The 23,854-nt window shown below is 40.1% G+C and overlaps 1 protein-coding gene across 1 annotated transcript in view; it reads left to right on the plus strand.

The window, feature by feature from the left end:
* Positions 1 to 23,854, plus strand: part of LOC124163430 (LHFPL tetraspan subfamily member 6 protein-like) — a 237,804-nt gene that overhangs the window by 50,796 nt on the left and 163,154 nt on the right. Inside the window, exons 2-3 of the mRNA XM_046540341.1 lie at positions 864 to 989; positions 8,588 to 8,841. Coding sequence (XP_046396297.1) covers positions 8,740 to 8,841 — 102 coding nt within the window. The 5' untranslated portion in view covers positions 864 to 989; positions 8,588 to 8,739. The remainder of the gene's footprint in view (positions 1 to 863; positions 990 to 8,587; positions 8,842 to 23,854) is intronic.

A 23,854-nucleotide genomic window follows, 5' to 3' on the forward strand; every position in this document is an offset into this window, starting at 1 on the left:
GCGGTATGGTTTATTCCTTATTTTTCATTACGAAAGTCGGTAGGCCTGCCTGGGTATGTTACTTTTAACCAGGCATGGCTGTCTCTCTTTTGCAGTTTTCTTTGATTAGAAATTGAATTTATTTTGTTACTTGAAACTACCGTTGGAAAGGTAGGCTGTTGTACGTGGTTTTCGGAGTTATTGCAGGTAATGACGGATATAATGGCGGAATTCCACGCTGTTTTAGTTGTTTGGTCCATGCATTTTCCTCTTTCATCGTTTTAAGAGTAATTTCAAAGTGTTTTATCAATATTTCACATTTGAGCTTTCATAAAGGGGCTACATTCCGTCTCAGAAGAAATAAATCTCTGATTATTTCTTTCCCTCTACTGGTTTGCTTCTCAATTTCTGTAAACCATTATGACACGTAATCAAAAACGTTTCTGCAATCATGAAATCTGCTGTAACTCTTTTATATAATCGGATGAAATGAACTGTGTGTAGCTTAAAAAAAGTATGAATTTTGGGGGTAATAGTTTGAAACGCAAAAAATCCCTAAACCTCTCTCAAAATACTTGAACATGAATATAGCTAGTATTTCCTTTTTATTTTAAATTTTTGCGTTATCATTCAGATTGCTTTCCATTAAAAAGGTATGATTGCGTTTAAGTAACTGGATTTAGATACTTGTGCGAGACTGCAAGAAAAGCTGTTTTTACGATGAGTGAAATTATGATGTCTTGGCTTATGATGTCGTTGACGTTTTTTGTCGCTATGACAAATAAAGTACGCGTGATACCTGTTTCAGTGGCGTAGATAGGAAAAAAGCCACCGACATTCCTCCATCAAGACTCAATTCTATTTTTATTCTTCTTTTGTTTCAGAGTTTTTAGCGGTGTCCTGATCAGGTGCTGTGCCTGCTGGCACTCCTGTTCCTGGGGACTCCGCCCATTGACTGGGGGGAAGGTTATCTGGCAGGCAAAGGTTCAGCAACACCGCCAGGACGGAAGGTGAGTGACTCCCTGTTTTTTTATTGACTCGGCGTTAGAGTGGAACCGTATACCGTGGTTTGATAACTTGTGTTTGCTAAATTTCCCGGTATGAGACACGCATCTACATGTTCGTCGAAAGCATGGGCGGTGGACAGGGGCGGATTCAGCATGATATTTGGGAAGGGGGGCATCGGAATCATGCCCACCCTCGAATTTTATCAAATATTTTAAATATTTATTACTTTTATAGTTTTTTATCCTAATGTACATAAAATTCTTACATTTTATTTGCTCTTATGAATGAAAACGAATTTTTTTGCGACAAAATGTATTTAAAAAATGAATATTTGAAAATTTTTACTCGGGAGAACTCTCCCTCTCCCTTTTTACTCTCTCCCTGGGAATATTCCATACTCCCCGAACCCAGGTCATTACCACCCCCCCCCCCCAAATGTGATTCTGAATCCGCCCTTGTACACTATCCATGTTTTAAATGAGCATGTAGATCCGTGTTTCATTTCGGGAAATTTTCTCTCTGCACCAATATTTAGTTATTTGGGTAAATAGTATTGCAGGTATTTTTTCGTAGAGACATATTTCTTTTCTTTTACATCCTTTACAACCTGTCCTATGTAACTCATCTGGGCCATCCCCATTAACGGATAAAAATTTAAGGATGGAATTTATCACTTTCCGTTTATCTTAATTTTGCCTGTAAACCTTGTAGGCTCGTGTCTGTTTGACGCCTAAATGTCTTTCATTAAGCTCCGTAAGTGAATATTATTTATTTTGTTCCGATTAATGACGAATATACCTCCTTAACGTTACGCTTCTTCGTTAACCATGTTCATATCCTCACTTCAGCGAGTTGAAACGGATCAAGGTGGGCGATTTGCGGTCCGCTCCTCGAGTGCTTCTCTTTGCGGTCCAAGCCGCAGATCCGACCGCATTCGGATGTGGGAGAAGCGAGCGAGTTGTAATACGGTCTCCAGGCCTCTTTTAGCTACCAGATCGTTTGCGGGTGCTTTGTTTGCCAGGGTGTTACGAGTTCTCACCACCTCCAATACCCGATACTACTGATGTGTCCGTGTTTCCTTATCTTTTTTTTTTATAAATGCACCCTGCATGCTTTTTTTTTGCCGATAGTTGGCTTGATCGGGGCGTTGTCATGTATTGATATCATCATTATCCGATATCGACTGATAATTCTTCTTTGCTTCTTCTGACATAAGTGTTTTCCCCCTCCATTGCTTGTCTCACATTCCTTTTAGCTTAAATTATTTTCACGTCATTAATGTAGAGAACGTGGATGGCGATATTTTTCCGTAGATGGCTTCGTAGATTAAGTCTGCTTTGTTTCTGGCTGTGACTTTTGACTGTGCTGTGGTAATCTTGTATGGAAGTTTAATCTGATTTTGATGTTTTATTTATGAAATGTTCCCCTCCAGAATTTTTTATTGTAGGACAGAGTTTCGTACTTATGGCATTATTACCAGTTCTCACCACCTCCAATTCCCGATACTACTGATGTGTCCGTGTTTCCTTATCTTTTTTTTTATAAATTCACCCTGCATGCTTTTTTTTGTCGATAGTTGGCTTGATCGGGGCGTTGTCCTGTGTTGATATCATCATTCTACGATATTGACTGATAATTCTTCTTTGCTTCTTCTGACATAAGTGTTTTTCCCCTCCATTGCTTGTCTCACATTATTTTAGCTTAAATTATTTTCACGTCATTAATGTAGAGAACGTGGATGGCGATATTTTTCTGTAGATGGCTTCGTAGATTAACTCTGCTTTGTTTCTGTCTGTGAGTTTTGACTATGCTGGAGTAAACTTGCATGGAAGTTTAATCTGATTTTGATGTTTTATTTATGAAATGCTCCCCTCCAGAATTTTTTATTGTAGGACAGAGAGTTTCGTACTTATAGCATTGTTACCAGTATTGGACTACTGGCCGAATAGTTTCAGATTGAAATCCAGGGTGATTGGCTTGCACATCCAAAACCAAAAATCCTTGAATTGCGAGTTGACCCTCGGCAAAAAGGTGTACCTTTCCCCTGCTTAGTCCAGGTTAAGCTCTACCCTCACCTATCCTAACAATTGTGTTATTCACGGTGTCCAGTGACCAGGGAAAATCGGGGATAATGAGTGAATTCTGTCCCTGGAATGATCAATGAATTATTTATGAATTTTTGCACCAACCTGGGATATCCAAATATTTTATTTCAAATTCATTTCACCTTATTGTTTTTCCCAGTTCAACACCCATTATTTGGCTTAAAATGTGTATGTCGTAATTTTAAGTGCAGTAGCTTAGGAGAATTTTTACCGCCGCATCGAAACGTGGAATGTCAGACAAGACAACAGAATAGAAATTATCTAGGTTTCTTGACTCTAGTAAGATCACGAAGAATAGAAGTGCAAGCGACGTCAGCATGTCGTTATGAGGTCAAACCAGCTTCTTACCTTGCATTGAATAAATATAAATCTTAAATACAATGTGTTTAAGTTAAGTAAAATAATACATCAATATAATATTTTTTAAACTAATGAGATAATTTTCGGCATTTAATTTTTTTTCTATCGAAGTAATCACGTAAGATCTATCTGTAATTCTGTATAGTTTTCCTGAAAAACCTGGAATTATGGATGAGTTTTTCTGATTTGATTGGCTGGTTCCATAGTTAGGTTATGCTTTAATTTTATTTTATGATATCTGATGTATTTACGTTGAAATGGGAGTATGGTGAGGAGTGGATGATAGAGCTTAGCGGATGTTCCCAGGATCAAGACCCGGGTTCAAATCATTTCAAATACCCTTTATTTACAAAAAACGGAAAGCGAAGTGGCCGAGGGAAAAATCAGGGATTGGCAAGTGAAACGAAGCGAAAGTCAAAACCAGAAAGATTACAATAGTTTCGTTCCAGGGAGTGGAATGTAGAAACGAAACGAAATAGATTTGAACCCTGGGAGATAAACTCAGGGATGAAACGAAATCGGAATCAAAACTACTTCGGGTAGAAACTCAGCTAAAACTCTAGGACGAAAGGAAACGTAGATAATGTTTTGCAATGTAGGGACTACGTGCTTCACCTTCGAACAGTTTAGTTTCGACTCACACATCGTGTACAAAGTATGGTTGAATGAAGTAGATATTCGGCCTACGGCTATTAAGGCCATTTTACACGGGGGACAGAATTACGCAGGTTAGAGCTACATTAATTTCTAAATGGCGTGGAATTGCGCGAATGCATGAACGAAATTAGAACAGGGTCTATTTTGCCGTCTCACGTCCACGCATTCTCGCATGTGTTCTAGCAATTCACCGCTTTACACGACGCAATTTTGATTGCGCCTTCGCACGTACGTCAGATTTCGCAATTCCGTATACCGTGTAAAACGGCCTTTAGATGCATGGAGCACTCATATTTTTACCACTAACAGGAGAACGGTGAACGCAAACTGGCCATTCGAGTTTTAAGCTCAATGTTTTAACCTCTCTACATGTATGTCAAACGTAACGAGTCGAAACTATTCCCTCTTATCCCCCTCCACTCAACTTTTGGGATCGAAACATCAGGAAAGTATGAGGAAAATGCTATTCACACCCCAGTGGCGTAGTGCAGGGAGAGCTCTATCCATATCTAATCAATCTAAACTAATTTTCGGGTTGAAAAAATGAGTCGAGAGTTACGTAGCCCTGCTACCATGGCGAACGATCAGTTTTTCCGTGAAGGCTAGTATAGGTTAGTATTTCCCGGAATGAATTTGATAATTTTAGCCTTGAACCGTGTGGGAACGGTTATGAGAGCGACGCAAATGCAACGATTTGCCTCTTTTCCGTCCCCAAACGGGAAAACTCTCTCAATTATCCGATTAACTTAATTTTTTTAAAACCCTGGCGCCTCGTGGTCGGGGGGACAGCATCGAGATAAAGTTACGCTTGTCACGAAAGAGTGAAAGCATGAGGAATGAGCATGTGGCCATCGTGTCCATTAAATGTATTAAATTTTTGGCATCCAATTTGCGAGAAGGCTTAAACTGGCCTGCAAAATTGCTTTAACGAGGACCATTTACAAAGTTTGTGGAAGGGAATTTATAACCGAAAAATGAGATTCGAATACTATATGTCGAAGCCAGTAGGATGATGCCCTACCGCAATATGACGATATTTGTCAACTGTCTCCATGTTTTACCGAGATTAGTAGCGTAAAAAATGGTTGAGATATGGGAATATCCCACAAGTGCTTTAGATTAGCCCGATGAAAGTAATTTCTTTAGTTTCGCTCTTTTATAGGTAGCTTGTCTATAGGTTGCTTGAATTTTATGTGCTCCATTGGTATTTGCAGCACATTTCATTTCTGAACAACTCGAATTATGTTGCCATAGTATCATATTCTAAAGTTTTCTTCAAGTAGTAATTGTTCCTTGTTGCCAAAAACAAAGTCACTCTTTCTTGGTCGTACTTTTCATGCAGTTGATGAAATGTTTGGAAGGAGAGTGTAGGGTAGATCGGGGCGCGTTCACGCATTTTTTTACCGATGAATTTTATAATTTTTATGTTTTAACTCGGGCAATTCGCTTAACTCGGGAAATGCGGTGGAAACACAAGTCTCGAGTGCGAGACATAATATTGAAACTGCACTGTTTCCGTCTGCTTCGATTTTGATATTTATCTTACTGATATGACTCCGATTAAAAACGAGCCATTTCATGCGGCTTACGTCTTACGACTTGGGTCCCACCATTGACCATGCGCAATTGATTTACGCTCCGCTGGACTAGGTTCTCGAACGATGACTTCATAAAATCTATTAATAAATTTCTCTCTAAAGCCTATAGATATTTACTCTATTGTGATTACTTTATGATTTTGCTACGATTTGACTACGATATTCTGAAAATCTATTAATAAAGTCATCTTAATAGAGTTTTCTCTCTAGAGAGAGATTCTTTAACTACTGACCTCTGTACTTCATATAAAAATTTCAATCCTGAAGTGTAGATCTTACTATTTTTTAATTAATCAAAATTGAGAGGTAGCCATGAATGGGTATTAGCTTAGTCACCATCTATACATTTTGAAAAAAAGTTATGTTAAAATTCTAGTGTTTCCATTTTTGTTAATTTACAATTGAATGTTTATTTTTTTACATAAAAGGGTAATTTCCTTCATCAAAGAAACCGAAAGGCATTGATTGCGATTTGTTACCCACCATTACTGTATTCATAATATACAAATTATTTCGTTTTAGAAATACCGGTTTAGACGAATGGCAATGGTCAATTTTTATCCTCATTTGAAAAGGGCCAGATTGGCGCCCATGCGATGCCACTCCACGTGACGTCACAGTGACCTAGTTTCTATAGGAGAAGATAGGAGTTATACATCGTCTGAGATTACCAATGCATGCATGAGGCGCAGAGCTCAGGGAAACATGTCTTAATAATCACTTATTAAAACTGGCTAAGGTCGGAAAGTTTTCTTCGTTTGATAAGGTATTAATAAACCTTTTTTAAGCCAAGCGCTACCAGCCAGCAAGGTACTCGGCTACCCGCTAGCAATCTGCGTCCTATCAGCGCTCAGAGCCTTGATCAAGGTCACCTCACAAGGCGGGAGGGGGAACCAGAAATCACACGGAGAGATTTCCGTACCCGTCGCGTTTTCGCGCGCTTGAAAATGTTCACTTTTCATTTAATCGCGAAAAATAGATATCGTCATTTAAAAATCTAAAAGCGTGAAATACCTACTCCAGGCGTAATATTGTTCCGATATAGGCAATAAAAAAATAATAGGAAACCACCCTATTGGAAAGTAGTTAGCCGGCTTCGGTGGCGGCGAGGTTAACCCTTTAACGTCAGGTATGCCGAATTTGGCAATTACCTCCAAAATCATTTTTTCTCAGCAGCCAAGTAAGTATTTCCAATTTTGCCCATTGTGACGTTTTCCGCACGTTCGTATCTGCCGACAGTAATAAGTGTTAACACCAAGCGAGGAAAGGTAGACTCCGACTTCGATAGGAAAAATTCGATGCAAACCACGTTGAAGATCGTCTACTTCCTGTGTTTTTCTTTTGTTCCATGGCTTTCATAGGAAATTTTATGCGTTTATAAAATTTATTTTGTATTCTTTTTGGTTTCCTAAAATGTAATATGTAGTTTTGGAATATTAATGTTTCCGATTATGAAATTGAAGGAAAAATAAGTACGTGACGAATTCGTCCCTCTGAGCACTTACGGAAAAACGGCAATGTAAGACAATAAATCGCTTTCGGATCCTGATATCTAATATTTCATAAATAAACTTCATGATGTCGTCGTATTTATATAATTAAGGGTAAAGAGTAGTAATAAGGCTTAATTCTAACATCTATATATGGCGTTATTAGATATTTAGTACTCTGTTGGCATTTGAAAAAATGAATCTCGTAACTTTTTATGGGAAAAGGAGGAGGGATGATGTTCAAAATGTGTTGTGCCACCAGGAGGTGTGAGAGGATACCGATGATCCTCATGCCGGTGAAGGCTATAGCGATGAAGATTTGGAATCAGAGTCTCCTTATGACTCCGAGAGTGCTTCTGCTAAAAAAATAATTACTACCCGTCAAAAAAGACGGGTAATGATCCTTCAAGGTCAAGGTCCTTCAATGGTCGTCAAGCGTATTGTGGGAATATTTTCGGATGAGAAGTAAAGTAAAGGTGCTATTTTACACTCGTCCGACCGCACCTTCAATATGCAGCGAGCGTATGGGATCCGGTGCAGAAGGCTTAATCCGCGAACTGAACAAAATACCAAGGAAGGCTGCGCAGTTCGTCAAAAACCGCTACGGGCGTACAGATAGCGTTACCAAGAAGTTGAGCGAATTAGGCTGGGAGACGCTGGAGACTCGGAGGCTGCGCGCTAGGCTTAGATTGCTTGAACAATTGAGAATGGAAGTCTTTAAGAGCGATACGGAGAACATAATGTTAGAGGGATAAAGGATTTCAATTAATGCTAGTCGTTATTTCCTTAGTGCACTTCCTTTTTATTTGTAAATGGCTGGTGTCGTAACACCCCCTGCCACACGCCTATTAGGCGGCTTGCGGGGTATTATGTAGATGTAGACATTTCCAGGACTATTAAGAAGACCTTTGTCAAAATTGCCATTATCTCAAAGATATCACATCTGAGAAATGGATGTGGAAGCATTTTCTAATTTAAGAAACAGGTAAATGATAACATGAGTATACTGTATCCACCCTGAGACTTTGAAAATGATAGCTCAAGTTCTAATAAAGTAAAAACTTCGCGAAAAAAGCAAGTTATGCGGGAAAGATCTAAATAATCAACATAATAATTAACTAAAATTGTGTTCCTGACGGCGATGCTACTATGTGAGATTGGTGCTCTTACGTGAGCTAAAGTTGAGCACGTGCGGAAACTCGAAAATCACTCCATAGACTCAATAAAAAAATCATGGTTGGTGGTTTTGGGTAATTGAATCCTGGAACAGGCCACCCTCTGCCACACGCCTATTTGGCGGCTTGCGGTGTATTTTGTAGATGTAGATGAAGGTAGCCATACAACCCCCGTCCTTATAGTTTTAATGTATTATGATACAATTTCATTGCAGGAGCGGAGGACGCTTATCGGTGGGGGAAGGTGCGTCGGGGGGAGGAGGTGAGCCTATACGACGACGAGCTACAGCGTCGGAGCGAGGCTGAGCGTCTCCGGGGAGGCGGCGGCGCCGGGCGTCGCGGCGCCGGCGACGAAGGTGGATCCGCCATGGCGACCTCTCTGACCGGCATAGGCGTGTGCTGGGCCTGCCTATCCATGGCCGCCGCACTCCTATGCTGCTCCGGATTCTACCTCCCATTCTGGATACAGGTAACGTGCAATTTATATATTATGTCCTTATCAGTCACCAGTTACATGTTTTTAGTCAGTGTACTCGACGGACTTTTATGTGTTAGTGTTCTGAGATAACTTTGGTACACCTGTACTAGTGCAATGGATGGTACACTACTGTACTCACTACTCACTCACATGATTTTATAGTGTATACTATATAGTGTATGCTATATAGTGTATACTATATAGTGTAAACTACATAGTGTATACTATATGGTGTTTATTATATAGTATAGGGTAACTGTATAGTGTTTTGGTGAAATTGAGCGAATTTCCTCAATCTAATACAGTTAAGTTCAACAATTTCAATCGACAGTGTATTTCAAGTTATTATTTCCTTGGGCTACAACCTTGTCGCGGTGGAAAGGCTTGCGCGCTCCTATGACCCCTAGAGCTGCACTGGCGGCATTAATTCTAAATTATTCCCAGTAAGGCCACCCATGCCAGATAGGTCGAAGGGTAGGAGCCAGACGAAAGGTAGTCCGCGTGATGGTGTCACGTAAAAAACACTGTTGGAATGGAAGTGGGAAACCCTACCAACTATCTCTTCCCTGAACACATGGAGTACAACCAAATGAGCCTCGGAATCTCATCGCCCGGGACCTATCCGCAAAGGGCGGGTGTCGGGCACGGCAACGAGGTCGGCAAGGTCCTCGGGGTCGCCAACATGCGAAATCCTTGCAGAGACTTATCATCATCAACATCAGTGGCAGCAGCAATGAAGAAAGAAGAAAAGAAGACCAAGAAGATGGAGAAGAAGAAGTCTGCTATAAATTTGGGGACGTGGAATGTGAGGACTATGATGAGGGCGGGAAAGTTAGAAAATATCAAAAGGGAAATGGATAAAGGGAGGATAGATATCTTAGGATTATGCGAGGTGAGGTGGAGGGATGGGGGGGACTATTGGAGTGATGGGTATAGGGTTATATATAGTGGAGGGGAAGAAAGCCAGCGAGGGGTAGCTTTAGTATTAAACGGGAAGATGGGTAAGCGTGTGGTAGGTATAGACCAGGTAAGCGATAGGATTCTGGTGGTAGAAATTGAGGCGCGGCCCACCAACCTTGTGGTGGTCCAGGTTTACATGCCCACTAGCAATCATAGGGAGGAAGAAGTAGACGAGGTGTATGAACAGCACGAGGAAATAATTAGAGACACACCGGGTAAGAAAAATCTGGTAGTGATGGGGGACTGGAACGCCTCAGTCGGGGAAGGGAGGGATGGAAACGAAATAGGAGATTTTGGTCTAGGAATACGGAACGACAGGGGAGAGAAAGCAGCAGAATTTTGTAGGAGAAACAAATTATTCATCACAAACACGTGGTTCAATCATCATAAAGGGCGAAGGTACACGTGGAAAAGTCCAGGGGATGCGGGGAGATATCAAATAGACTACATTATGGTAAGACAGAGGTTTAGGAACAGTGTGAAAAACTCGCGCAGCTTCCCTGCAGCGGATGCGGATTCGGACCACAATCTAGTGCTCATGAAATGCAACGTAAGATTCAAAAGACTTATGAAAGTTAGGAAGGCGAAGAAATGGAACGTAGAAGCCCTGAAGGGGAGTATGAGGAGAGAATATCAGGAGCTAGTGGACATTAGTATACGGGAGATTGAAAGTACCAATACAGTAGAGGAAAGATGGGATTATATAAAAACGGGAATAGTCAAAGCGGCGGAGAAGTCAATTGGTTACGTTGACAGTAGAAGGATAAAGAAGCCGTGGATAACGGAGGCAATGGTAAATGAAATGGAGGAGAGGAGGAAGTGGTAGAACGTGGACACAGAACAGGGCAAAAGAATGTATAGGGAATTGAATAATCGATTACGACGTGAAACTAAGAGGGCAAGGGAGGCTTGGTGGAAAAGACAGTGCGAGGAAATGGAAAAGTTCCAGAAGGATGGAGAAGTAGGCGCGTTGTACGCCAAAGTTAAGTCGCTATCGGGCGGCAAAAGAGGACAAGCCATGTCTAAAATTAAGGCTAAAGATGGGAGGATACTAACCGAGCGAGAAGAGGTACAGGGTAGGTGGAAGGAATACGTGGAGGACCTGTATGACGGAACGAACAGACCAGAGAGATTGACTCTAGAGGAGGAAAGTGCAGTGGAGGAGGATAATCTTGGGCCGGAGATGTTAGATTCAGAAATAGAGAGATCACTCCGTGATATGAAGGCTAGGAAAGCAGTAGGCGTGGGCAACATCCCGTGTGAGCTTCTGAATTATCTAGGGAAGGAAGGTAAGAAAAGGTTTTTCGAACTAGTGCGCAAGATCTATGAGGAGGGATGTTGGCCGGAGGATTTCGTGAAGACGGTTTTAATTCTGCTTCCGAAAAAGAAGAAAGCTGTGGAATGCGGAGATTATAGGACTATCAGCCTAATATCCCATGCGGCTAAAGTAGTGCTGAGGATATTGAACAGACGAATGGAGGCGAGGGCAAACGAGTATTTGGGCGAAGATCAGTTTGGTTTCAGAAAAGGGAAGTCAACTCGTGATGCAATAGCAATAATGAGGGCCCTCGTGGAGAGGAACCTAGAATATGAGCAGGACGTATATGTGTGTTTCGTGGATTTTGAAAAAGCGTTTGATAGGGTGAACTGGGTAAAGTTAATGGATATTCTCAAGAGAATAGGTGTAGACTGGAGGGATAGACGACTGATTTGTAATCTGTATATGGCCCAGACTGCGCAAGTGAGGATAGCGGACGGAGAATCTGGGTGGGCAAGCATTGGCCGAGGTGTGAGGCAAGGCTCTATCGCCACTGCTCTTTAACGTGTATGCTGAAGAGATGGTAAGGGTAGCGTGGGATGAGTTAGAAGCTGGGATAAAAGTGGGAGGAATGATGTTCAAATCAGTGAGATTCGCGGATGACCAGGCGTTGATCAGTCAGTCAGCAAGGGGGCTTCAGGCCCTAGTGGATGCGTTATTCGAACTTTGCGAGGAGTTTGGGATGAGGATTAATCACAAGAAAACTAAGGTAATGCGGTTTTGTAAAGCATCACGAGCGAGGAATGTGAGACTCAAGATAAAGGTGGGTGGTGAAAAACTTGAGCAGGTTGAGCAATTCAACTATTTAGGCAGTACGTTAGAGGAAAACGGATACAGTAGTAAGAACATCAGGAAGAGAATAGCATTAGCGAAGGAGGCGTTCATGAGCAGGAAGGAGCCTCTGAGAGGATCGTTGTGTAAGAGTTTAAAGAAAAGGTTAGTGAAGAGTTTGGTTTGGAGTGTAGCTCTCTACGGTGCGGAAACGTGGACTCTGAGGAAAGAAGACGAGAGAAGATTGGAGGCGTTCGAGATGTGGGTATGGAGAAGAATGGAGAGGGTGAAATGGACGGAGAGGAAAAGGAACGACGAAGTGCTGGATATGGTTGGCGAGGAGAGAAAGCTTTTAGATGAGATACGCAGGAGACAGAAGGTTTGGATGGAGTTAGTGCTTAGCGGTGCGGGGATGTTGAAAATGGTGTTGGAGGGTAGAATGTTGGGGAAACGAGGGAGGGGAAGGAAAAGAATAGGATTTTTAGATAGATTGAAAGAGAGTAGGCCTTACAGTGAATTAAAGAAGGCAGTGCTGGAAGGAAAGGGAGGCTCCCAGATCGCTTCTCGAATACTCCATGGAAACCTACCTTAATCGGTAGAATACTATAATAATTTCCTGCTTACACTGTCACAATGGTTGGAATACGCATTTACAACCTCTCCTTAAATCTTTAAATTATTGTTTAATCCTTCATTGTGTATCTATCTTTTTAGCTTGAAAATTTACGAGCCGAGTTTAGTGAATAAAAACTTAGGTACTTTTTTATCTGGATATTTTATATTCCAACCACTCGGATGGTCTGACTTGGCGATGGCATCTCTTAGCCGTGAACTCCGTCGCAAATTCCTTCTCTTTTCAAGGGAAAATGTGCCGCGGCTGGAGAAAAATATTATGGAATCCGTTGAAAAACGTGAAACGGGTTTCTTGGCTCTCGCGTTCTTGGAGTCATCCGTTTAGCATCTGCCGTGGGAGATGTAGAAAAAAATGAAAGAAACATTAAGAGATGCTTGAGGCAAAAGCAGTAAATTAGTGATACTTTATGTTTGCATCTCCTGTAGTATATCAAGTCATAGGAGGAAAGACTTTTCAGTCAAGATTGAAAATAAATACGTGATTGAATCCCCATATTTTCATGTGTGAACTTCTCATGTAACCTTATGAAACGAAACTTATTGTCTTCGTTTGCCTAACCATGGCAAAGAGATGACGACTCTTCTTTCGACGACAAATTTCGATGTTATCCATGTATCACTCTGGATATCCTATGAAGCGTGGTTTTCCCTAAATGGCAATTTTTTGTTTATTTTTCAAACCAATTTTGTCGAGCTTTGGGTTGGCCGAGTTTATTGCTATAAATTTGCAATATTCGTTCCAACCTGAGGAATAATAGTTGAACCTGACGCTGATGTCTATTATGTAGTGGGAAGGAAATTTTTTGGGAGAGATATAAAAGTATGCATTTGCGTCAACGTAGTAATAGCAGTCATGGACTTTTCAGTCAAGGCTGATAGTAAAAACTTAAGTGACTGCGTCCCCATATTTTCATGCATGAATTTCCCATGTAACCTTATGAAAAAAGAACTAACTTTAGTCGTTTACCTAACCATGGCAAAGAGACGACGACTCTTCTTTTGACAGCAAATCACGATGTTATTCATGTATATTAGCGGGGCCATCGGATCGGGCTTCCCCGAATGAGGATATATTTTTGCGTTTACTTTTTCTTCTGCCTGCCGATTGCAGCATTGGTGGTATTTTCTACCCATCTACTATTTTTATCTTACTCCCTTAATATTTTCTATTTCTCTTTAATTCATCATCGTAAGTCAAAAATCCTGAGATTGGTATGACGCAATTCTCCATTCCGCTCTCCTATCCGCTATTCTTTTCATAGCAACGTATTTCTTCTCATTCACATCCTTTAATACCTGTCCTATGTAACTCATTAGAGGCGATCCCTTACTCTTCTTTCATTCCACTTGTCCTTCTACGGGTATGATTGTTTTCATCACGCCATCATGCCTCATAATGCGGCCATCTAAGTGTCCCATCTTCTCCTTGAGGTTTTTCGAAGACTCTTCTCAGTTTTTCCTCATTACTTACACGGTCAATCCATTTTATCTTCGTCATTCTTCCGTAGTACCACATTTCGAATGCTTCCACTTATGAAGTCTCTGCTGATGTCAACGTCCAAGCCTCGCTCCCTTAGAAAAACATTCTCCATTTGTAGCATATGATGACTTCTTTCCTTGTTGATAAAGTCTTCACGGGAAATCAGCCGGGTAAAGATGGACCCGGCTGATTTCCCATGAAGACTTTATCAACAGCATCCACCGGGAAAGCACCAAATTCTTCTTCACTTTTTTCCTTACTTCTGCCCTTTTCTCTTCATATTTATATTAAATATAAAATACCATGGGGTGTTCCTGTTTAAAAATTACTCAACTTTAATTTGCATCGACCTAGGCATCCACAAAGATGTAATCTACAGACGCTACCGCTGGCAGTAACTCCTCGCCAATTTCCCCGTTTCTGCCCTTAACGTACTCCACAGGCAACTGCTAGCGCTCGTACCCAGCATCCTCATCCCTCGTTTATGTCCTCGAGCGAGCGCATCTTTCCTCTAATCTCCCGGCCCGGCTTTCGCGGGACATTTAATTAAGCGAGAAATGAGGAATGCCAAGGTTATCCGTTTTCCATCGTGGACCGCATGAAATGCACGCAGCCTCCCGTCAAGGTTGCAGAGGTGCGACGAGCCGAGATTGGATCTTATTACACCGGGAGACAGGCGTGGTGAATTATCTCCACTGCCTCTGATTCCACGCCTCCTTCGATTTGTCACACTCCGCGATTTACTGCTGTGTATATCATGGATTTTTGTTCGAAATTTAACCCTTGGACCTCACTCACAGTTTTATAAAAACAGAGAGAATCTAGTAGAATTTTAGAATTCGTTCTCATCGTTCTTACGTTTTCATATTTCAGGGAGGGGGTAACGTAATCATTGTCCTTCGTAAAAGAAAGCAAAATATAGAAAAATCATGAATTTACAACATATTACTTCAACAAATGAAGTTTTTTCGATTATGAACAGTGTTAAAATTAGTTTAAGACCCATTTCTTACAATTGGTACCCTGTTTTTAAAGAATTTTCCCCCTTGGTTTTGGACCCCCTCCCCCGAACGAAATTCCTGGCTACGCCACTGGTGCGCGCATGTCATGGGGGTTTGTTCTGAATTAAATAATGGATATTCTTCACAGTTTTTTGAATGGAAAAAATGTCGTTAAATTTTCTACATCCTCATCGTAGCAAAGCATTCGTGCGCCTCGACTATTATGAATAAATTCAAGTGCATCAGGCGTGGTAAAGTGGAAGTTTGACATGATGAAATAAAAGGTAGCTGAACTTTTCCGCGATCATTTTAATGCGGACGCAACTACCTTATATTTCATTATCAACTATTATGGCATCATTTCTTTTATTCGAACGAATTACATCGCTTTTTAAATTTTTGCACTCAGGCGAGAAAATTTTAAAATTAAATCCTTGGACGAACTCTTCTTGTAGGATTTGCAAGGTATAGATCGTGTAATCTTATTTATATTTGCTCTTCCCTTATTTTATAATCTTATGGCTTGCTCATAAATATCAGCAATGCATATCAACACCTTGCCCATATTCTTACGAGTGTATCACGAGTCTTTTCACTCAGCGAATAGATCAATAGGTATCATTTTGATTACATTCCTGCGGTCTTATTGAAGATGGTGGGTCGAGAGAAATCACACGACCTCAGTGTTCACGTTATTGATACGCCCCATGATTATGCTCCTCCTTGTTTATTACCACAGGAATGTGATGTGATGAAGCAGATTCATTCCGATCTCGAGTGTTGATATCGTCGTAGCTAGAGAGAGAGAGAGAGTGGAGTCGCGGTCGCTACGGCTGTGCTGACGGCTAGAAATAGGGTCAAGAGCATTTCAAATACGGGCGAGGGAAATATTGCAGCTCAAAACGTCTTATGTACCATCGATCTTAGTCTCAGATGGACTTTTTAATCACTCTCGTACGGTGAAATTCGGATAAGAAATAAGCGTCTGGTGTAGCGTATATAAACATAAATTGACATGTCTTTCTTTATTAGAAAGCATGTAAAATTGCAAGATTGTTACTCAGCTGTCTTATGCGTTCCGCGTTTTAAAGCTACCAACCTTGGTACGGTTTAGTATCCTCTTTAAGTTAACCTTCTTTAGAAATTTAATAATCAGCAGCAATTTTTCCTGCTCAAGGACAGCTTGTAAAAGGTAAGGCTACACATCTTTGTTACAATTCCAATTAAGTGTCTAAAAACCTATGTTGTTTACCTTTTTAATTGTATACACTCTTAGCATGGCATCGAAATGTGAATAAAATCGTCCGTGAAATAAGGTTGAACGTATTCAAGAAATTGGTGTGGAGAAGAATTGAGTGGCTGAATTTGAGGGAGAGAATCAGCAACGACGAAGAGATAGACGTGGTGGGCGTGAGGAGGAGAGCATAATTCTATTTGAGAAAAGGATAAGTGTTAAGATAGAGTACGCAATAAGCGGGAATAGGTTGTCAAAATCCGTTTAAGGGGAAAAATGATACGTTAGCTAACGAGGGTAGGAAAGAGATGGAGTAGGATTCATTGATAGAATGAAAGAGTAGGTCTTACTGGGAAGAGAAGAGGGGTTACGTACAAACAGCTGTCGTGATTTTCCACACTATTTTATTAGATCAACTGGTTTCAACGTCATCAAGAGTGTCTAATAGGCAACAAGGGACAGCTCTCATAAATGACGTGTAAACGTTAAAACGAGTTGAGTGAATAAAATAATGTGGAAATTCACTTATATGTTTGTATCTTATTAAGTAAAAATGGTTGTGATCCAGAGATGCATCTGTTTTCCCGATGGAATTGTAGTTCATTTCGAATAACTTTTCGGATGAGAGGCAGATCCAAGTTTTTTTGGGTTGTGGACGGAGGACACAAGACTTTCTGTAAACCAATCAAGATGCGATAGGCAGAGCCTAGCCTCCGGGAAATCAGTCGCTTCCAGAGCTCCATGTTATACGTTTCGTGAGTATGTTAGCTGTGTTGCCGAGTGGGAAGAGGGTTTTTGAGGCAGTCTTTCGTTTCAATGTACTCAATGCACTGAAATATTCTTTTGAGAAAACATGGCAACGTCCGTCTCTCCCTTTTTTTCCCTTCCAACATCCCTAGTGACGCAGGTCCCACCTCCTTCCGCGGCGCCGCACGAAAAATTCCGAACTTGTACGACTCGGCCAGTCGCAAAGATATTTGAAAAATATCATAGTTGATGGCAATTTTTTTTACGAATCTCTTCCCCATATTTCGAAGTAAAAACTTCCAAAAAAGCATCCTAAGCTTTCATCGGGAATAGCTTGTCGTCCTTGACAGGTCTTGATAGTGAAAACGTGTAAACGTTGAAGACCTGAAGTCCTATCCTGACGAGATTCCCGGAAGAGGGGAAGAAACGTTGACTTTTAAGCCATAAGACGCGAGTTAACCCAAAAGTTTTAATTATTGGCAACACATTGACCGCAAAAGTTTTAACAACTTCATAATCATCAAGCGTATTTAGCCAAGGAGGCTGTAAATATGTGGAGGGGCACCACTGGTTTCGAGCGGGGAGCTAAGTGCGGTCGGAATGGGGGTGCTAGGGTAGGACAAGCCACGCCCACTATGACCAAAGCATTGACAATCCCATTAGGATCAATAGGGTGGTTTCCTATTATTTTTTTATTGCCTAAATCGAAAGATTATTACTCCTGGAGTACGTATTTCACGCTTTTAGATTTTTACATGACGATATCTATTTTTCGCGATTAAATGAAAAGTGAACATTTTCAAGCGCGCGAAAACGCGACGTGTAAGTATGAATGCCGGGAAATCTCTCCGTGTGACGTATTTCTCGTTCCCGCTGCCGCCCTGTGAGGTGACCTTGAGGCGAGTTGAGCGCTGATACGACGCAGGCTGCTAGCGGGTAGCTGAGTACCCTGCTGGCTGGTAGCGCTTGGCTTAAATAAGGATTATTAATACCTTATCAAATGAGTAAAACTTTCCGACCTTAGCCAGTTTTAATAAGTGATTATTAAGACATGTTCCCCTGAGCTCTGCGCCTCATGCATGCATTGGTAACCTCAGACGATGTATAACTCCTATCTTCTCGTATAGAAACTAGGTCCCTGTGACGTCACGCGGAGTGGCATCGCATGGGCGCCAATCCTGGCCCTTTTCAAATGAGGTTAAAAATGGACCATTGCCATTCGTCTAAACCGGTATTTCTTAAACCAAATAATTTGTATATTATGAATACAGTAATGGTGGGTAACGAATCGCAATCAATGCCTTTCGTTTTATTTGATGAAGGAAACTACCCTATTCTTACTATTTGATGAAATATTTGGTCATAACTCATTTATACATTAAAATAAACTATGGAACGCGCAGTGTTAACCTTTTTTTCTTACTTCATTGGTAGGCCTCGCTAAGTTATAATTCAAACATCTTTCCCTTGGGAAAAAATATTATCAACCACCATGGGTCTACAACCAGCTCCGCTGAAAATAAAATTTTTCGAGAATAAACTAGTCATTTACCTGCACGTATATAGGTATTGAATTTTATTATATCCAACAGAAATTAACAATTGCAGTAATGAAGTATATTTTATGTATGTATGATGAGAAATGAAGTATGTGAATGATGAGAAAAATCCTATGAAAATCACTGGCGATATGCTAATGATTATGGTAGCATTTTTCACTTAATTTAGTTCATTTTCAGAAAAAAACTTAGCCACCTCAAAATATCAGTCGGAGACTGAGTCCAAAAATAGGGTAGTTTCTTTCACCAAAGAAAACGAAATCCATTGATTGCGATTCGTTACCCACGATTTGTGCATCCATAATATACAAATTATTTAGGTTTAGAAATCCCAGTTTAGACGAATTTCAATGGTCAATTTTAACCGCATTTGAAATAGGCCAGATTGGCGCACATGTGATTCCACTCCACGTGACGTCAAAGGGACCTAGTTTCTATAACAGTAGATAAGAGTTTTAAATCGTCTGAGATTACCAATGCATGCATGAGGCATAGAGCTCAGGGAAACATCTCTTAATGGTCACCTATAAAAACTGCCTAAGGTCGGAAAGTTTCCTTCGTTTGATAGGATATTAATAATCCTTATTTAAGCCAAGCGCTACCTGCTAGCAGGGTACTCTGCTACCTGTTAGCAGCCTGCATCGTATCAGCGCTCAAAGCCTCGCCCCAAGGTCACCTCACACGGCGACACCGGGAACCAGAATGACGTCACACGGGGTTTTCCCATCATTCATACTTAGCCGTTTTCGCGCGCTTGAAAATTTTCTCTTTTCATTTAATCGCTAAAAATAGATATCGTCATTAAACAATCTACAAGCGTGAAATACGTACTCCAGAAGTAATAATCTTTCGATTTAGGCAATAAAAAAATAATAGGAAACCACCCTATTGTCAAACTAAGTTGTCGGGACTTTGACCTCGCACAAAACTCGGAAAGAGTGCCTCCAGATGTTTTCCACCTCCTTGTATTTAGCCCAGTGCTTTGGGTTGAAGGCTATTGCTTTGATGGACTTTTTTCTTTGAGTTCGTCTTTGCTCCAGTAGGGAGCGGCTATTCGCTATGCACTCCTTGCTGGTAAGAAGTCGTGCAGATTCACTTTCTCATTACGATACATGACTCGACTACGGGGAGTATGGCATTAGCGGCGGTTTCCCTGGGAGACCGAGGCAGTTGGAAACATAATCGAGCGTTGTTCTTCATATGAGGAAGGGGAGGAGAGTGACGTGATGCGGGAATGGGGAGATGGATGGTGTGAGGACGAGACGGGCATCTTCGCTTGGGTCAGGGGAAAGGAGATATCCAATTTATCTTTTTATTTCTTGATAGCCGGTCTGACGTCACCGCATTCCGAAGGCGGAGTCCGGAGGCTCCTCGAAGGCAGTGCGACACGAGCATGTGACCTCGTCCCAAACTGAGTTTTATGTCATGAAATGTAGCTTGACCTGAATGTGCAGTAAAAAAATTATAGGTTCTTGGACATAAAATAATTGGAAGGTTATCCGTGGCAGTAATTTGAAATTGGTCTCAGTTAAAAGTTAGTACTATTTTTTTTAAATTGGTAGATACTAAGAATAATGTTAATAAAATTAATAATTATTATACTAATAATGTTTTTATTACAAGCGAATGTTAGGGTAAATAGTCCTTTTTACGATTGGCGTGTTTGAAAATCACATATATCCATGCCCTGGATGGTGTAAATCCACCTAGGCGGGATTCGAACCCACGACCTGTAGGTTGGCAGTCGGGGACGTTTTCCCGGCGCCACTTAAGAAGATGAGGAGCTGATTTCATATTGATTGGACATTATATTTAAGCTATTTGACATATTTTATGTAGGCATCAATAATGCCTATTTTCTGACTACTTATACAATTTAGTTTTTAATATTTGAACAAATTGTATCGTAATGTGATTCATTAACGATACGAGAGGGTTTAGTTTTACTTTTACTGTGTATCATTGAAAAATTAATAAAAAAGAAAGTTTTCCGGATGAAAAACATCACCATTTGGAGATTTGACCTGAAATAAGAAACGATTATTTGTAACGAAAATTTCGTTCCGTGGGAACACAATCAATTAATCATTTGAACCAATGGTATATAAATACGGAGTGCTGGATTTCCTTTTCGTTTATTTCGAACGTAACACCGGACTCACGTGGCCGATAGTACTATGTACTCCGAATGTATTTAAATGTACAAAGCAAATATTTAAGTGTACTTATGGATTGAGAGGGATGGAGTTTGAGAGTTTTTAAAATAATTTTTCATTGGCAGAGTTATTGCTACTGCCGTAGAAGAAAATTTTATTCGCTGAGTGAATAATATTTCCTAAAAATCCCTCAAGTTGACGGAGACAGTGACAGTATTTACCTCATTTATATTGAAACTCGAAAAGTAGCTCACTTAATGAAATCAAGTGTTATTTTATACGACGGATTCTTTAGATTTATCGCTAAAAGATGTATGTAAACAAAACACTATATTTTTTTAACTAAGGAACTATTGCTAACTACTTGAAACTTCGTCTGTGAATAATGGAAAGAAGTTAATGAGGAATCGTTGAAATCCTGCAATTACCGTACTTGAATGGATAACAACTACTTTCTTTTAATTCGCCATAGATGCAATGTTTGGGAGCTTTTTTGGCGGCTTTGAGTGTTTGATAAAACATTTTTTTGATAAAGTGAATAGAGAACGTTATTTAAGGATAACTGGTAAATTATTTTTATAATGGAAGCCTTAAAATATAACTATCGCATGCTACGTATTATAAATTATAAAGATCGAGCAAAGTGCGATTTAAACAAATATTCCTGAAGCTAGGCAGTGTTTATATTATTGGAATAAGTGTGCTTTGGGTGGGGTTATTGAAATTAAATTTCAGTCAATCCCATGTAATGAACTTGTCGTCTTTATGTGTTTTGTCGCACTTAGGAAATAAGTTTTCGCGTGAGAAATAAAAGCCTTTTGAAAATGTAAGCCCATTATTTTAGAAGGTTTTAGTAATTGCATTACAAAGGGAACAATGTTTTCATTTGTGCGGGAATAGAAATAGTACGCTTTGGTTGCCATTCTGTTATATTTTTTAGGCTGAAATTAGAAAGATGCTGCAAGCGAGGAGTTCAATCGCATTTATTACTTATTCAGAACGAGTTCAAACCTTAATTCAATCAAGGAATTCCATTATGACCCTCGAGGTTCCATTTTGTCCCTTAATTGAGTTATGAAAGGATGGGATGAAAAAGTTTAGTCCATTTTGAAAACGCTAAAGGCTGTGCTTCCATTTCTGTGTGTATGGGGAACATTTATTCTATAAATGGAAATACTATTCAGTATTGTAAAATTGCTTTTGATCCCATCAAAGCGAAGTAATTAAATTTTATTTCAATGTAACTACCCTATATGTTTTTAGTGTACCATTTTGACTCTTATCGAATGGACGGTTTCTGTTAATTCATACATGGCATTATATGAAGTTATTTCTTCGTTTCCTCCCTTTGTTAATTCGACTTCGTTGTGATTCAATCTGCTATGAATGTAATGGTCCGAGTCTCTAGTAACCTTTGGTCGACATTTTATTTTTTGCTCCATGGAAATACACTGGTGGTAATCAAGCCAAATCTTTCTCGTTGCATTCAGTTTGAACAATCTGTGAATTTCGATGTTACTCCGTACGTTAAATATTCCCTCACGCTTTGAAAAAAAAGGCAATTTATGAACATGCTTACGCCTATATTTCTCCTTTGTGTAGCTTCAGTGCACGCGTCCATATATGTATTTTGACGCCTTTTCTCAATTCAGGGGTTCAAATGAATAATACCTATTCACGTGGCACATCTGCTTAATCGTGGTTGTCCCTCTGCTGCTTGTTTTTGGACTGCATCTTGCGGTCGTTGTTGCTAATTTTATAACTTTGCAATATACGCTACTTGCTGCTAAGTTCATGTAACGCTTGTGTATTAATTTGATATAATCTCTTTGTTTTATTTTTTATTGTGAGCCCGTGAAGCGGAATTGTTTTAACTTAATATGGCTTGCAGTGTCATGTCAAGACTTACTTTGCTTTCTATATTTTCATGTATGTAATATGAATTTTCCCGACCGCAGATCGTGTTAAATATTTGGTCAAGTAATTTTAATGGCCTAAATGTGCTCCCCAGTTTGTTCATGATTTGTTGGTCTAATGGTTTTCGTCTCTCTGTGAAGGTATTTTTTATGTACCTAAACAAGGATTTCAGTAAGCAGGCCAGCAAGCCTGAGATCGAAATAAAAACACCTAAATGCACATATGTTTGAGTGGTGAAGCTGGATGCTCGAAGCATGGCCGTTAATGTTGCATGGTGCGACGCAAGTTTCATTATAAAGTGAGTGCAAACTTCTCGTTTGACTGAAGAGGAAACCGATCTCACTGAACTATTTTTATTTTCACGCATTTGACTACTCAATGTACCTACGGGAACGATAGAGTGAAAAAGGTAGGTTAACGTGGAGGACGTAAACTCACCTGGGATTCTTTCATTTGACTGTGGAGTGGAAATAAAGGGAAATGAGATTGGAATATCGCGTGGAGTGCCACTGGGGAAAGTGATGAGACTGCTCTGGGTGGCACATATTTTATTTTGCGCTGAAACGGACATGTATCCCGATTAGAATTGGGAATTTGGATCCTCCCTTGGCGTCTTAGGGAGGTGCTGTATGAAAAAGGTAAATGGTTAAAGGAAAGAAAGAAACTTCTATCTGAATTGCATCTTTTCATCGGTAAACCTTGTCTTTTTCCGCCCGTAAAGGACATTATGAGTTCCTATGGAGTTCCTTTCGTGGATGTGTTAAGGTTTAAAAATAGTGAGAGAATTTTTTTTAATCCGCGTAAGGATTTCCCTTGTAGTATTTAATTTCCTCCCATATGTATTTTTTTGCATTGCTCATTAGTTGAAATTTAATGATCATTCATATTTCAGTTGTTGGTTAGTTTGTTTCGTACTATAAGTATAATTGAAAACAGTGATTATACCTCGGGTCACGCACCGGGTAAGGTCCTCCATATCTCCTTTCTACGTTTCGCTGGGCAACTCGCCCATCATCATAATCAGAGATTATGGAATACAATATCGGATTCCTGAATGGAATTCAGGGGCGTACCCAGGATCAAAAGTAGAGAGGGGGAAAGCCATGGTAGCTCATGTTGTAACATTTTAGCACGGAAAAGGTGAATGAATGCAACATTTTAAGGAAATTATGGCAGCGCTTTATTAGTTTTTAATATTATTTATTCTTAAAAAATTTTTATTTTAGTC

This window comes from Ischnura elegans, chromosome 8 (genome assembly GCF_921293095.1).
Source record: "Ischnura elegans chromosome 8, ioIscEleg1.1, whole genome shotgun sequence".
NCBI lineage: Eukaryota > Metazoa > Arthropoda > Insecta > Odonata > Coenagrionidae > Ischnura > Ischnura elegans.